The sequence below is a fragment of the Corvus hawaiiensis genome, chromosome 2, assembly GCF_020740725.1.
Source record: "Corvus hawaiiensis isolate bCorHaw1 chromosome 2, bCorHaw1.pri.cur, whole genome shotgun sequence".
Taxonomy (NCBI): Eukaryota; Metazoa; Chordata; class Aves; order Passeriformes; family Corvidae; genus Corvus; species Corvus hawaiiensis.
The window spans coordinates 97,475,904-97,491,276 of record NC_063214.1 but is presented as its reverse complement, the minus strand read 5'-3'; the positions used below and the strand labels follow the sequence as shown (position 1 = coordinate 97,491,276).

Genomic DNA, 15,373 nt, shown 5'->3' with positions numbered 1-15,373 from the left:
GAGGAGTTCCCAGTACCCTCAGTGTGGAGCACTCCAGGCGAACCGCTGGGGTTTTTTTAATATATATTTTTTAAAGAGTCCTGGTACGGGCTGGGGAAGGCTCCGAGCCCCTCTCCGCCAGCCCTGGGTTGCGATCTACAACCCCGTAGTTGCGGCCGGGGGCCGCTGCCCGCCGCCCACAGAGCGGGGGCACCTCTCGCCGGGCGCGGGGCTGCGGACATCCCCTTCTCCCCGTGCTTCCCGAACACCTGGGGCAGGATTAGCCAGTCTCAGGCATTCATTGTCGTTCTGCAAACTAAGTGTCGGAAGCCCCCACAAAGCAACAAAAAAAAAAAAAACCTGCAAAGAGGAAAACGCTGTAATCAAGCAGCAGAGCTTTGGGGGTTTGGAGACGAGTGTGGAGAGAGTTCGGATCAAACGGGATTTAAATGTAAACAGCAGTCACTGCATATGATCAATAATCACCCCGTGTGCATTCCTCTACTCATTTAACATCGGCTAGGACAGTGCAAATATTGCAAGTGAGTACCCGACAAGGAAATCAGCTGAGCACGTGTTTAAACTGTGGTTAATTATTAATTTGAACAATTCTTTGCAATTAAATGTTTCATTTAATCGCCTCGTATCGACTTGTCTAGGAAGCTACATGTCTACCTTCCAAAACGATAATGTGGGTGTAGACTTTTTCTGGGGAATTTGGTACAATTCATACAGTATCATTCGTGCAATGAATTATCATCTTTACTCTTCTTGCTTCGTTCTAACCAGCTGAGGTAACGAACAATTTTTCGTGTAAATACTTAGGACATTTTTTAGATGTTCAAAGGAAATTTGTCAGGAAGGTCCCTCAAAGTACAGGGGGAAACCACATCTCGGTGAAGATACGAGTCTTGGAAATGTGAGTTCAAAAGGAAGAGCAGCTCATGTTTTGAATGGTAACTTCCAAAGGAATTAAATGCGACCAATATTTTCCTGCTACCACTCATAATCTCTTGTCATGTCCTAGGCGGGTGGGCTCCACCCTTTGCAGTGGGTCTGGCCACCTCATTGCACGGTTCCTCGTTCACCCTACGGAGTTTGTGCTTCTGCAGCTGCCTGCTCGCTGCGTCTGTGGTCTTTCCTTCCCCTGCCGCCTCCTCCTAAATCAAATCCCTCGGGTCCCGCTGTAGAAAACAGTCCCTGAAACCTCGGAACCTGCAAAGTCCTTCTTTTCCTTCCTTCCTTCCTTCCTTCCTTTCTTCCTTCCTTCCTTCCTTCCTTCCTTCCTTCTTTTCAGATTTGGAAGAGCAATGGCAAGTTGAATGAATTAAGAGCCTTGGTTTCTCCGTACACACGGCAATAAGACCCTTTCAACAAGCCATCATATTTGTCCTTAATTTCGACTTTCCCAAGCGCTGCTCTCATATTCCACTGTTTGAAATGTAGGAAGATTTAGCATAATTTGGAGGTCAGATTTCTAAATAAGCCTACTTTAAATAACAAGCCCACACGGGAGATTGTCAGTATCTTTATTTTGTATACAGTTTACACACTGGCACCGCTTTTTAAAACCGTATATGTGGGTTAAAACTCAATTTTACAACCCCCATTTATATGAGATGTAGGTTTGACATCTGTTTGCCAGAGTGTTTTGCACTTAGCCTAACACCCACTATTAAATGACAAAATTGTGGCAGGCTGTCAAAGCCAGCTGACTGACAGCTGCTCTACTTTACAAAAAAGCCCCATTCAAATATTTGCAGGGTTGAAGCTTTCTGTAACGCTGTCGCCATTCTCCCCGTTATTTAGCATGTAAAATATAAGTCAAAGTTTTAAAGCTGCTTTCCAAAATGTTGCCATTTTTCCATATAAAAAGAGCGAGCGGTGGTTGCTGGCGGGGATCCAGCGCCGAACGTATTGGGTGGATATTTCGCTGGGTCCCCGCGTTCCTCCTATCTGCACAAACCCGATAAAACTGTCATTTAGCAGCGTTTCTTAATATTGCAGCTAATTAGAGCCGGCGTGTTATTGAAGTGAGAGCAAAAATCCACTTAAAAGAGAGGGGAGGGAGGGGGGTGGAAAAAGGAGGGAGGGGAATTTTCCGTGCAGGCAGAGGTACGCAACCGGGCACGGCTCACAGCGAGACCCCCCCGGGAAAAGGGACGGGCTCTGGGGAGGGGACACTGAGGGCATCCCGGCACTCCCGCAGCGCCCTCCCCCCCTCCCCCCCCCCTTTTCTGCCCCCCCCCACCCCCCCAGGGGTCCTTCTGGGCAGCTCTGGAAGGACGTGCAAGGAACGGCGCTAGGGGAGGGCGAGAGCTGAGCCTTGGCCGAGATCTCTCCCACTTCTAGCCCCACGGATGAGGATGTAACATTTAATTCAGGTCATTAAACAGGTTTCCCTGTTCCCCCTCCAAGCATCAATACGAGTCTGTAAAGGGCAACGGTGGCTTAAACTTAAAAGCAATCTGCTTTTTATTCCAACATCTCTAATGTTTGTATGTGACTGAGCAACTCAAAATAGCTGACGAGGTAATCCCTGCATGCTAAGGAGCCTTTGCAGCAATTGCTGGGGTTTATTTGAAACTCGGGTGCTTCCCGCAGCTTTTGCGAGACAAGCAAGGCTCTGGCTGGCAAGCGAATCGGAGGTTAATGTTGGGGGTGGGGGGATGTATGTATTAATTTATTTTTTGAACGAAGACTAGATCCACCCCCTAATAAAAGGAGACAGTCCGGCCATAGGAAGGCGGCTGCCCGCGGTGTCCGTTCCCAGCGCTCTGGCGCCGGCACCGTTGACCCCCCCAAAGGGTACAGCCCCGGCAGCCACGACCCGCCTGGATGCTACAGCCGGCTCCACCGGCGGGCAAAGCCAGCCCTCTGTTCCACTCCTCCCTCCCTCCCCGCCGCACATCCTCGGCACAGACGGGCAGGCACACACCCGCACAGCCGGAGCAGAACGGAAATCGGGGCACTCTCAGCTTTACCTGAGAATCTTTAGCTGATTTGTGTCCATTTTAATAACCTCTATCGACTTTCTTTCCTAGAGCGGTTGTCGTGTTGGCAGAAAGGGACTGGGAAAGAGTATTTCGGGGAGGGAAGAAAAAAAAAACATGCAGGAGGAAAACTAACGGCGCTGTCTAGGAAAGGGGAGGTGATGGCAGTGAACGGTGCAGGGGGGAGGAAGAGCGGACCCTCCGCAGAGATCCTGAGCGGAGAGGGGGAGGTTGACAAAGCCTGGCTCCATCCCGAGGGAAGGCCGGGAGAGGGGGAGCGAGAGGGCGGAGGGGCTCTGAGTCTCCCTGTGAAATTCAAGTTTATTGTCAACAAAGGAGGGTCTGACCAGGCTCGGAGCCTCCGCTGTCCCGAGCTGTCGGAGGCAGAGTGCGGCGGGGGGCGCGGGGTCACTGGGCGGCCGGGGACCTTCAGGGTACGGCGGGGAGGGCAGGAGCAGAGTCCCGGGGCGGCCGAAGCGGGCGGTGAGGGACGAGAGGAGGCGCGGGGAGCCCCACGGCGCCGCACAGGTGCGGGAGGCAGCACCTAGGGGCGGCTCTTCACTTCCAGGAGGCATCTCTCCCAGAGAAAGGGGCAGGGGACAGTGGCCCAGCAGGAGCGGAGAGGCAGAAATGCAAGGTTAGAAGAGAAAGTGCGTGTGAGAGAAGGAAAGGGGAAGAGAAAGAGGAGGAAGGCTCCGGGCTCCACCTCCCCGCTCGGCGCGGCGCTCCAGCTGCTCTCAAACCAACTGCTCAATTCTATTCACTGCCGCGACGGAACAAAAAAGTGGCTATTTATTAGAATACTTGTTTGGTATTGTTCGGTGCCACACAAAAGGCGTTTCATTATGTTGGGGTGGGGAGAAAAGCCCCTCTCCTTTTTTTTCCCCTTTCCTTTTCTTTTTTTTTTTTCTTTTCTCTCCAGACCGAAACAATAACTTGAAATTGTCTTTAAAGTCTTTTCTATCAATAATAAATTTCATTTTCTTCTCTGTCTCCCGCTCTCCCTCTCTCCCCCTCTCCTGTGCAGTGTGTATGTGTGTGCGTGCGCGTGTGTGTGTGAGGGGGAGAGAGAGAGAGCGAGTGAGCGAGAGAGCGCGAATGGTGAGTGTGCGTGTGTCGCCGGGCACTCGTGGCTCGGGCACAGCCGCCTGGGAGCTGCGGCTGGGCGAGGGGCGAGGAGGAGACCGCCGGCTCCGTGTCGCGCTGCCCTGCACCTGCGGGCACGGTCGGAGGAAGGTGTGAGCTAGGCTAGAGCAGAGGAAAAAACCAAACCAAAAAAGTAATAATAATAAGGCTGCCCCTTCAGATGATATATTTGGGAGGAGGCTGGAGCCGGAAGAGCAACTGTAAGTGTGCCTCTAACTTTTGAGGGGGTCTTCACCCTGTCTCGGGAATGGAGGAGGGGAAGCCGGCGAGGGGAGGGCTTCCAAGTTACTTTTGCTTCAAGGAGGGAAGAGCCGTTTGCAGTCACTGGGTTATCGGCTGTGACACGGATTTGGGGGGTGCGGGTGTGGTGTGACAGCGTTTTGGGCTGCCCCCCTCCGCCTTCTGGGGAAGACGCCTCACTGGGTTTTGAGGCGGGGGAGGAAAGCGGCGGCCGGGCAGGGGCAGGGGGCTGCGGGAGGGCTGGGGCGGGGAGGGCGCCGGGGGCGGCGGCGCTGCCTCCCGAGCGCGCAGCGCCCGCTCCCCTTACACGTTCAAAAATTAACATGTCGGTGCGCGGGTGCCATTTAGTGAAAGGTGTCTTGGGCAAAGAATCAATTTCGCTGTGACTGACCGGAGGGCTTGGCTGCATTAATACTGCCAAAAAAAAAGGGAAATCAATAGGCAGAGCAGCCCTCAGCTATTACAACTAATTCCTGCTTAATCTCTCCCCCTCGGAGAGAGCATTCACATGGGCTTCCAACACTGCTAATGCGGCCGGGCTGAGCCCGGCTCGATTTTCCCAAGGAACGGGGATACCCGGATCCGATCCTCTGCGAAAGTGACAGCTGCCGGGACCTCTCGACAGGGAGGTTGTGCCCAGCCTCTCGAAGCCAAGCCCCAGCCCGGAGGTTAGGGCTATCTGGCGTGGTCCCACCCAGGGTCTTACCCTCCCTCCCCAGCTCCAAAGTGGCTGTAGAGTTTTTCATTATTGCTATAAAGTATCGGGATATTAAAAAAGGTGAAATGGATTTTCCCTCTCATAATTGACGGTGGTATTTGGGGTCGATCAACAGGCAATGCAGCAAGGTTGTACATCTATCGATCAGAGAGGGGACGCGTTTTGGCTGAATCTCTTTTCAGAAACAGGTGTTTAAACATGATAGCGGCTCCAGTCAATTAACCCATTAAAACCCCGTTTTATCGCATTGATTCCGCAGGCTGCCATAAAAGGTTATGTTTTGAAAGCCTCTTTGTTAAGGGGGGTGGGGGTTTGGATGGATGGATGGATGGATGGATGGATGGATGGATGGGGATAGGGATAGGGAGAGTGGTTGCAAATTGTCCCCAAATGCCCAGTATGGAGCAGGCAGTGAGATGCCGAACTACCGTTTCTTCCCACCAAGCCAGGCTGCCTCAGCATCTCAGCGCGCCCCGTCTTCGCCCGCCGCTCCTGGTCCCGGCTCCGTGGAGGAGCAGAGCGGCCGCTGCGGGCCCGGGGGGCTGCCGCCATCCCCTGCCCGCCTTGGGGCGCCCGGCTGCGCAGACCCTGAGGCAAAAATTGACACATCCACCTCGAGAAAGGCATCTCCCGTGAGGGCTGCACTTCCCACCCGGGGAGGAGGGGTCCGGCCGGGGGCGGGGGCTACCGCCCTGCACCTGCTGCGGGCCGGGTCAGGCTGTGGGTGCAGCTAAATTGTAGCCCCAGCTATTTGCAAGCGCTTTTCCTAAAACAGGACAGTCTATGAACAACCTGCCTCCCCCCTCCCCCTCGGCCCCAGCACCTTTTTCAGGTTTGCCAGTCTTTGCCGTAAAGTATGTGTTTGCTAAAGGTGTCAGTACCGGGTTTTTTTTTACTATCCCCCTTTACGGTGACTATCAGAGAATCCGTTTAAGGAGAATGTGAAGTATCAGTCAGTGATCTGCTGAAAAACAGGTAACAAACACCCCTTTTCCAAAAGGCAAATAAACACGGGATCTCGACACCGACCAAGTAACCAGGATGTCCCGTTGGGGGGAAAGAAACCGGGTTTTTCTCTTCCCTTCACTGGGGTTCGCTATCCGCCTTCCCATGGCCAGAATGCTGCACTGGATGGAGCAAGAGGATCATGTATTTCCTCTGGGTACCTTTATTTTCCAGACCAGCGGTCTGAGATTATTTAGATGTTTGTAGTTTTGCCCTTGTTTGCTGTTTTCTAAAATAAGCACTGAATGCGCGACCGAAAAGGTTTGAAACCGTGTCAAAGTGATGTTTTAATCTCATTGAAAGGTGTATTAAACGAGAAGATGTAATTTGTGTGGGATGTTTCGATGAAAGGAGAGATTGGAGTGGATGATACTTTCGCTCTTCTGTGAACCTCATGTCACATTTATATTGAAGCCTGTGTAGCTAATCTAATTTGCAATAACAGGATGGCCTGCAAGAAAGAAGCTTCTATATTATTTAGGGCTTTTTCTTACCTCGTTTATTTTTTTTTTGCACAAATTCATTCTGACTTGCCCTGAATGATGCCTTTGCAATTTGGGGATAACTGACGAGGATGCAAACCAGAAATATTGCCTTTATGGTGTTCTGAGCGACGCGCCACAGACATAACTACCCAGGTTGCCCTGCTATAAATGGGATGTCGCATTTGGGCTTGTGAAGCTCTTTTTCCGTGACTGACATTTCAGCAGTGCAGTTTTAAAGATTAACTGGGTAATAACTCCCCTTGTCGTTCTAGTCCGACAGACTCTCCATCGCCGCAGCTCTTCCTTTTCCTTTAAAAGTTTTCAGTTACAAAATTAAACTTTTAAAATATTTTTCTTTTGGTGGAAAGTAAATTGCTGGGTAGGTTTTCTGTTGGTGGGGGTTTTTTTTGTTTCTTGGTATGGGTTTGTTTTTGTTTTTTTTTTTTCTAAAGGGCTACTCGGTAACTCGACTGTAAAAGGTAAATGGTCTGGCTATCCTTTTAGGTAGAAATCCCAAACCATAAAAAATAGAACAGTGTAAACCCTCATCTCCCGCGAGATGCTGTGCCATCTGATCAGCACATATTCCCGGCATGTACCTTAGTACTAATAATTTTAAAAGAAATTTTAAAATCTGGACAGACTTTAAAATTACAACTTTTGTGTAATGTAAGAAGGTGTATTCAGCCTGTTAATTACAGGGAGTTGTGTCATTGGAATGTTATCAATTACCTATTCAGTTTTACTGTAATTACTAACAAAATTAGACAAGGATGGATCACAATACAGGATATTCCTCTTTCGGAACAATACTGTGCTGGAAGTCGAGCTGATGCGTAGCATAAACAAACATTTTAGAAAATGCTCCTGCTGGCAAAACTTCGTAAAGACACGATTCTGTTTTTTCTACCGACTCAGAAGTCCCACCGAGCGAAGGATCGGGGCTGTTCCAAGCCGAGGGGGCATCCAGAATGTCCTGCCGGGAAGAGGAGGGGGGAAGCAAATCTCTGCTTAGGCGCGGTCTGACCGTCCCGCCGTCCCATCGAGGTGTGCCTCGCCTTTCCCTTGGCAATGTCTGTCCCGGGAGCTGGGCTGCGACGGGACACCCCCGGCACACCCGCCCGCCGGGACCCGCTGCCGCCTTGGGGAGGCCGCCGGCTGCTGCGGAGATCAAACGTGCGGGGAGATCGATAGTACTTCTTTTAGGCGCAAGGAAAATATAAAGCTCATTTTCAAAGCCAGTAAAAACTAGAAAGGAAGGAGAGAAAAGAGGAAGGCTGGGATATACAAACTCTTCGGAAAGGGGCAATTTATCGACACTGCGGAGAGAGCGGTGATGCAGAATTCCTTTAGAAAAATGGCTCCAGCAGCCCTTTTATCTGACACAATAAATACATAAATAAATGGAAGTTCCTACACGGAGCAGCAGCCTGCCCTCTGGCCGCTTTGGTTTTGCCCGGAGCAGGCTGGCCCTGAGCACACTCCTGTGTTCCGTGTCGCGCCCCCTGCCCAGCACCCGCGCCCCGCAGGGAGGGCGGCTCTCGGCAGCCTCGCCTCGCCAGCCCAGTTGTGCAGAGTACCTGCCTGCTCTCATTAGGACTTCAGAAACCCTTCGGTCCCGTCCCGTACCACCCTCGGCGTTCCCCCGCTGTGCTCCCGACTTTGCCCAGGCGCACCCCCGCAGGACAGTCTCGGTGCTGGTGTCCCTGATTGCCCCCTCCCCTCGTGCTCCCAGCGTGGCGGCGGACGACCCGTTGGTTGGGATGGAGATAGAAGGAAAGCGGCCTGTGAGCCACTGACCCCGGCCCGAGCCGCTCCGGGGAGCCGCAGCGAGGTCCCGCAGCGGGGCCGCCGCTCGGGTCGCGCTGGTGTAGCAGCAGTCCGGGCTGTCTGGGAGCGGCGGCCGGGAGCGGGGCGGCGGCCGGGAGCGGGGCGCGCCGAGGCGGCGGCAGGACAGCCCTTACTCTCCTCACGCTTCCAGTTGGTTGGCACGGCTCTCCTGGGCGAAGGGGGGAGACATTTCTCGTCAGGGAATTTTAGCCCTTTGCATCCCCCCCCTTTTCTTTTTCCCCCTTCCCTTTCATTCATAAACCTGGTGGCTATAGACGCAGCTTGAATATTGACGTCTCTTCCCCCAACTGCTCCTCCGTTAACCCAATTACAGAATTCATCAAGAACTGTGTTGAATTATCTCTTTCCATACAGTATCAGCATTAGCCTAATTAAAAGCTATAATGTCTGATATAATGATTAAATCGTTAGCTCTGCTGTAGGGAAGCAATATTTTGTTTTCCCTTCAATTAGAAGCTGATTGAGGTTTTCAGAGCAGGTCAGCTGTGAAATTTGAATTATATGTGTGAGTACCGTTCACAGGGTGAGCCCCTACTCGAAAGCTCCAGAGATTCTCCATACGCTCTTACCCACCAAGCTGAGAAAAGACAACAAAACACAGAGAGGCCGTAGCTGATTTGGGACTGGGGCTGTAGGATTGCACAGAACGCTGGAAAAGAAAGCGAGACTCTATTCAGGCGCCCTTTTTCCAACCATCCCATCTCGACTGGGTATCAAGCAGGTCGTGTTGAAGGCTGTGGTCTCCGAGTCGCCAAGTCACCGAGGCGGGAAAATGCTTTCCCTCTCTCCTTTGCCTGCCCTCCCTCCCGGTTTGCTCGCTTTGGCCCAGGTAATGGCACCCCGGTAGCAAGGGAGTGCTTTGCATTTCGTGCCGGCTGGCGGGTTTTGGAGTGAAGTGCCAGAGGAGCTGCAAGCGAGCGCACTCCCTCCCCGCCTCACGTTTCAGACAGGACTGGCGAGGGACCAGGCAGGATCTCTCACGAGCGTCTCCCCACGGCATCGCCCCGGAGCGGGCTGGCGCTCGCCGGCCCCGACCCGGGGCGAGGGCGAGGGCGAGGGAGGCACGGCGGCAGCCAGCAGACGGCGATCGCCGCCTGCTCCGGGGCGCCCGGTTCGGCCCCGCCGCCCCGCTGCCCCCTCCTCGTCTGCGGGGGCACAGAGCGCACAGCGTCGGCCGGGCCCTCGGCGGGCGACCCCCACCCCGAGGGGGCGGCCCTCCAGGCTCAGCAGGGCGCGGGGAGAGGCACCGCCCGCCGGGGCGCGTCCCACCTCGCAGCGCGGAGATGGGGGGGAGCCGTGGCCGGGGGCACGCACTTGTCACTGCGACCGGCCTGCGAAAAGCCCTCGGCGGTACTTGTCCCCTCTGCAGGCCCGAGGGGAGACCGCTGCCGCGGCCGGACATTTAGCCCTCTCCGGTTCTGCTCCCAGTGCGGGACCTCCTCTCCGCCTCCCCTCTGACTTTCCTGCAGCGTTCACCCAGCACACACCACACCCCCGGCCGCCCCCACCTATTCCCTCCACCACCCGACTCCTGGTTCTTTGCAACCCCCCTTTCTTCAGGGGAAAGTCCAAGGACCTCTCATCTCCGGGAGCAGCCCCGGCCTGCACCACCCCAGCCCCGCAGCCCTGTCAAACGACACTCGCCAAAGTGCTTGACCTCGTTCCTTGTCCCGTGAATCGGGATCTGCACTACCTTTACCACAGAAGAAAAGTCCCTGTCTGCCCCCCCGAACTGGCTTTTACACCTTCCTCCCCCCCCCGTTCAGTCGATAGACACCCCCTGGCCGAAGGTGAGCGGGGTACACCTGGGCGAGAGGCAAGAGGGACTCACGGCAGCAGCATATCCTCGCTCCCTGCTCTCTGTCCGCGTTTCTCCCCGCTACCGCGTTCATGGTAGTTTGGCTGCTTCTAGGGGAGGGAAGGGGCATTCTCTGTTTATTTGCCGGGGATCAGGAAAAAGAGGTAAAAAGTCCAGGAGGGGGCAGGCCCCGGGAAGGTGTGGATTAGCAGCTTCCTCTGCACCAGGGAAGGGAAAGTTCAGCCTCGGGCACAGTTTCCCTGTACGTGAGGGGGAGGGAAGCTGGTGTGTATGCCCAATTCCCAGGGATAAGGGTGTGAGGGGGAGGGAAGCTGGTGTGTATGCCCAATTCCCAGGGATAAGGGTGTGTTCCCACGGGGTCCACCGGCTGGCAGGACGCATAGGACTCATCCGGAAAAGAATGCCCCCCAGCGATTCCACCCATTTATTTGTCAGGAAGCCTTTAGGTGCCTTTATATCAAATTTCAGGGGGAAATACCACTAGGGCCTTGGGTGGATAATGTGCAAGCCATGACATCTTATCTCGCAGTTTTTACTCCTCATCTTCATTTGGCCGTCGAAGTGGAAACACGCCTTTCTGCAGTAAACTTCTCCTCGTCTCCCTCCCCTCCTACCCTAACCAATTATATTTTTAATACATAATTTAACAATCACAACGGCCTCCCTTGTTTTGCCGTGGCAGGTATGGCAATTTGAGAAACTGTCAGCTGGAGAAGCGCGCGTGTGTTCCTGCACCGTCTTCCATGCCCTCTTTGCACCCTTAGGTGCACTGGGAGAGAACAGTCTCCTCCCAAAAGCACCGGCACCAGAGTTACAAGCATCACTCAGGCTGAGCTCAAAGGGCCTAGAAGCAGCCTGAGCCTTTGGCCGTCAGAAGCGGAGAGGCACTTTCGCCTCCCCAGCAAGCCTAGATTATCATGATGAGATCACTATTTCATGACGAGTCACTGGAAATGAGAAAAAAAAGTCTGATCCTAGCCCAGTGCCTAAGGCTGGTGCTTTGTACACGGTGCATACTCCTCCTGCAGAAAACTTCTGGTGGTAATAACAGTAACTGGGGGAGTTGCAGCGTGATTCCAGCCTTGGATGGCCACTAGGGTCAGGAAAATTAACACGGACCGTGAAAAGAGCAGGCACGCTGCGTGTCCCTTTCTCCACCTGGTGAAAGATGATGGGGGTGGCCGTCTATACATGCGTGGGCATTTGTCTGATGGAGTTGCCATTCCTATGGCTGCAATTAAAGACTGCAGCATGAATTTCTGTGTGGACCATTTTCTCCCCCCTATAAAATAACTATAATCTCACAGGACAGCCACGGCACAAAGGTAGTCTTTTAATATTTTCAAGGGGAAAAAATCATGCACCTGTAGTTACTGTATACAAAGATAACATGTTTCCGTGTACCTTCTTTAGTCGCAGGTGCTTTTAACTCCCCTAGGACTAAGTGAATAACGACTGCGTCCAGCCTCTGCCTCATGCCTGGGCCTGGGAGCAGTTTTAACACCGAGGAGAAATGTCTGAGGGGGCTCCAGAGAATTCTCCAGAACGAAGTCCCGCGGAAAAGGCGTGTTTGCGTGCCGATCGCAGGCCTGCGGTACCGGGACGGACAGCCTGGGGCGCCTCAGCCCCCTTAAATACTGCTCGACGGTCGTCTAAGTGAGGGGCGCGCCCGGAGGGGACGCGGCAGCCCGAGGCTTCAGGGCTCCCTGCGGCGATGCCCGGCGGGGCCAGAGGGGTGGCCGAGGGCTGGGGGCGTGTTCCGGCCCCGGGGGCGCCGTCGGGGGCCGCGGGCGGGACGCGGCCCCTCCGCCCCCCCGAGCGCGGCGCGCCCCGGTTCACGTCACCGCTCGGCGCGCGCCATATGCAAATCAGCGCCCGCCGGCGCGCCCCCATTGGCCGCCGCCAGGCGATTTAAGGCGGGCTCGGCGCGCGCCGTATGGCTGCGGCGCCGCTCGCCCGCGCGCCCGGCGGCTCCTCCTCCTCTGCCGGCCCCGTCCCGGCCCCATCCCGGCCGTCCCGCCCGGGCCGCGGGAGGGAGACCACCGCCAGCAAATTGCTGTGCCGCCGCGCCCCGGCCGCCGGAATCGGCGCGTGTTTTGGTTGGGCTTCTTCCCCCACCCCCTCCCTCCCCCGATCCTCCTCCTGCATTTTTTTTTTTTTTTTTTTCAGTTAACGTTGAAATACTTTTTTTTTTTTTCGCCTCCTTTTCGCGTGGCGGTGGGTTCTCCTCTCTTCTGCTCCGTTCACCTGCGATCAGCGGATGCAAGTCACACACGCTCCCTCCCCTCCCTCCCTCTCTCTCTCCAAGTTAGCAGCAAAGAACAAAAAAAAAATAGCTCCGTTAAGGATAAGAGCGGGAGCGGAGGGGTGTGCGCGCGTCTGCCGGGGAGCGCCGGCGAGCGGAGGACACCGCCGACAGCTCCGCACACTCCTCCCGCCGCGCCAAGTGAAGCAGCAAGTTTGCCGTGCACCTGTTTGAGCAGCTCGAACCCCCGTCGCCGCCGAGCCCCGAAAGTGATTTGCGAAAGGGAGAAAGTTTTCGCCGGCAGGGTCGCCGATCGCTCTCCTCGCGGTTTTCTTCTCCTCCTCTTTTTTTTTTTTTTTTTTTTTTTTTTTTTTTTTTTTTTTTTTTTTTTCTTCACACGGCGGTCGCTACCTAGATACAAACGGGTTTCGCCTCGCTCACTCACCGTCCTCCCGGGCTCCTCTATGTTTGATTCATTTTTCACGTCTGGCACCGGTGGAAAATAAAAAAGCTATTTGAATGTACAGCATGATGATGGAGACGGACTTGCACTCCCCTGGCGGAGCCCAGGCCCCCACGAACCTCTCGGGGCAGACCGGAGCGGGAGGCGGCGGCGGCGGCGGCGGCGGCGGCGGCGGGGGAAACAAAGCGAACCAGGACCGGGTCAAGAGACCCATGAACGCCTTCATGGTGTGGTCGCGGGGCCAGCGGCGGAAGATGGCCCAGGAGAACCCCAAAATGCACAACTCGGAGATCAGCAAGCGCCTGGGAGCCGAGTGGAAAGTCATGTCGGAGGCCGAGAAGAGACCGTTCATCGACGAGGCGAAGCGGCTGCGGGCGCTGCACATGAAGGAGCATCCGGATTATAAATACCGGCCACGGCGGAAGACCAAGACCCTGCTCAAGAAGGACAAGTACTCGCTGGCCGGGGGGCTGCTGAGCGCCGGGTCGGCCGGGGGAGGCCCGGCCGGCGTCGGCGTGGGCATGGGCGTCGGCGTCAGCCCGGGCGGCGTCGGGCAGCGGCTGGAGAGCCCCGGCGGCACGGCCAGCGGCGGCTACGCGCACATGAACGGCTGGGCCAACGGCGCCTACCCGGGCTCGGTGGCGGCGGCGGCGGCGGCGGCGGCGATGATGCAGGAGGCGCAGCTCGCCTACAGCCAGCACCCTGGCAGCGGGGGGCACCCGCACCACCCGCACCCACATCACCCGCACCACCCGCACAACCCGCAGCCCATGCACCGCTACGACATGGGCGCCCTGCAGTACAGCCCCATCTCCAACTCGCAGGGCTACATGAGCGCCTCGCCCTCGGGCTACGGCGCCCTGCCCTACGGCTCCCAGCCCCACCAGAACTCGGCGGCGGCGGCGGCGGCAGCGGCAGCGGCGGCGGCCGCCTCCTCGGGTGCGCTGGGCGCCCTGGGCTCGCTGGTGAAGTCGGAGCCCAGCGTGAGCCCGCCCGTCACCTCGCACTCGCGGGCCCCGTGCCCCGGGGACCTGCGGGAGATGATCAGCATGTACTTACCGGCCGGGGAAGGCGGGGATCCGGCGGCCGCTGCCGCCCAGAGCCGGCTCCACTCCCTGCCCCAGCACTACCAGAGCGCCAGCACGGGGGTGAACGGCACCGTCCCCTTGACGCATATCTGAGCCCCCGCCGGCACTGGAGTGCCGGAGGCAGCCACGGGCGCGGCACCGGCTCGGCCGCCGGCCCCGGCCCCGGGCCGGCCCGCAGGACTGCGCGCCCCGCCGCTGCCTCCGCACGCTCAGCCCCGGCCGCCTGCCCGCGCCCCGGCCCCGCGCCGCTCCTGCCCCGCTCCCAGGTTCCCCCCTCTTATTTTTGCCTCTCGCGCCCCTTCCCTCCCGCCCTCCCCCACCTCTCTCTTTTTTTTTTCTTTCTTCCCTCCTTTTTGTACAGAAATGTTTTGATGTTCTTGTAATAATAATAATAAATAATAATAATAATAACGAGAGAGAAAAAAGGTAACGGTTGCTTTACTTACCTTTTTTTTTTTAGGAGGACTAGTTTATGAAACTAGTTTTAGACTGAACTTCTGTGTTTTATCGAGACTTTTTGTACAGTATTTATCATTCACCCAAGAGACATAGAGCGTTTATTTGCAAAAGAGGAGAAAGAGAAAGAAAAAGAGAAAGGGGGGAAACGGCGGCGAAAAGAAAAAATACCAATAATAAACACACAATGTTGTAGGTGATGCCAACTTTTATGCCGCGCGGAACCGCTACGATTTCAGTCACGGATCGCTTCTTGCGAAGGCTTTTTATTGACTAATTAACTCGAAGTTGATGAAGAAACAGTTCTCATTTATTACTCATGTACTAAGACAAATCCAAAAGAACATTTTAAAGTTTTTTGTAGATATTCCCGCGGGTTTGTTGGGTTGGGGTTGGTTTTTTTTTGGTTACTTGTTTGTTTATTTATAAAACTTTTTTTTTGTTTTGTTTTAGAAGCTCCGTATTTTTTTTTCGGCGTTTGTAAAATTTTATTGTATCTGGATATTTTTGTTTGCTTGTTTTCTCTTTGATTTTGTTTTCTTTTTGTATCATTTCATGTAAATGCATTGTGGAATAATTTTTATTTAGGGGTTACGAAGGAAATCAGATTGTGTATATAGTTTACTAAAAAGCCTTTCTGCTAAACGGAAACCGTAAGGATGCATTCTTTTTTTTTTTTTTTTTTTTTTTTTTTTAGTTAAATAAATTTCAAAGCGGAAAAAGTCACCTGTTAGGAAAAAAAAAAAAAAAAGCTAACTGGAGAACATAGTAGTGTTTGCCATGGTAAGCCTGGAAACACAGCAGGGAAACCTAGATTGTGGGGAGGAAGTTTTAAACAGCAGCGGCAACACAGAATGAAGTGCAGTCTGCAGTAAATGTCGATGT

General features: G+C 54.6%; 1 protein-coding gene across 1 annotated transcript; it reads left to right on the top strand.

Annotated features, from left to right (window-relative positions):
- Positions 1–12,842: 12,842 nt before the first annotated feature.
- On the top strand, positions 12,843–14,207 carry SOX1 (SRY-box transcription factor 1). Its single transcript, XM_048328061.1, has one exon. The coding sequence runs from the start codon at positions 13,001–13,003 to the stop codon at positions 14,123–14,125; it is 1,125 nt and encodes a 374-aa protein (XP_048184018.1). The 5' UTR covers positions 12,843–13,000; the 3' UTR covers positions 14,126–14,207.
- The last annotated feature ends 1,166 nt before the right edge of the window (positions 14,208–15,373 follow it).

What these genes read in the sequence shown, in the direction of transcription:
- SOX1 (XM_048328061.1), top strand. Translation starts at nt 13,001, where the DNA reads ATGTACAGCATGATGATGGAGACGGACTTGCACTCCCCTGGCGGAGCC.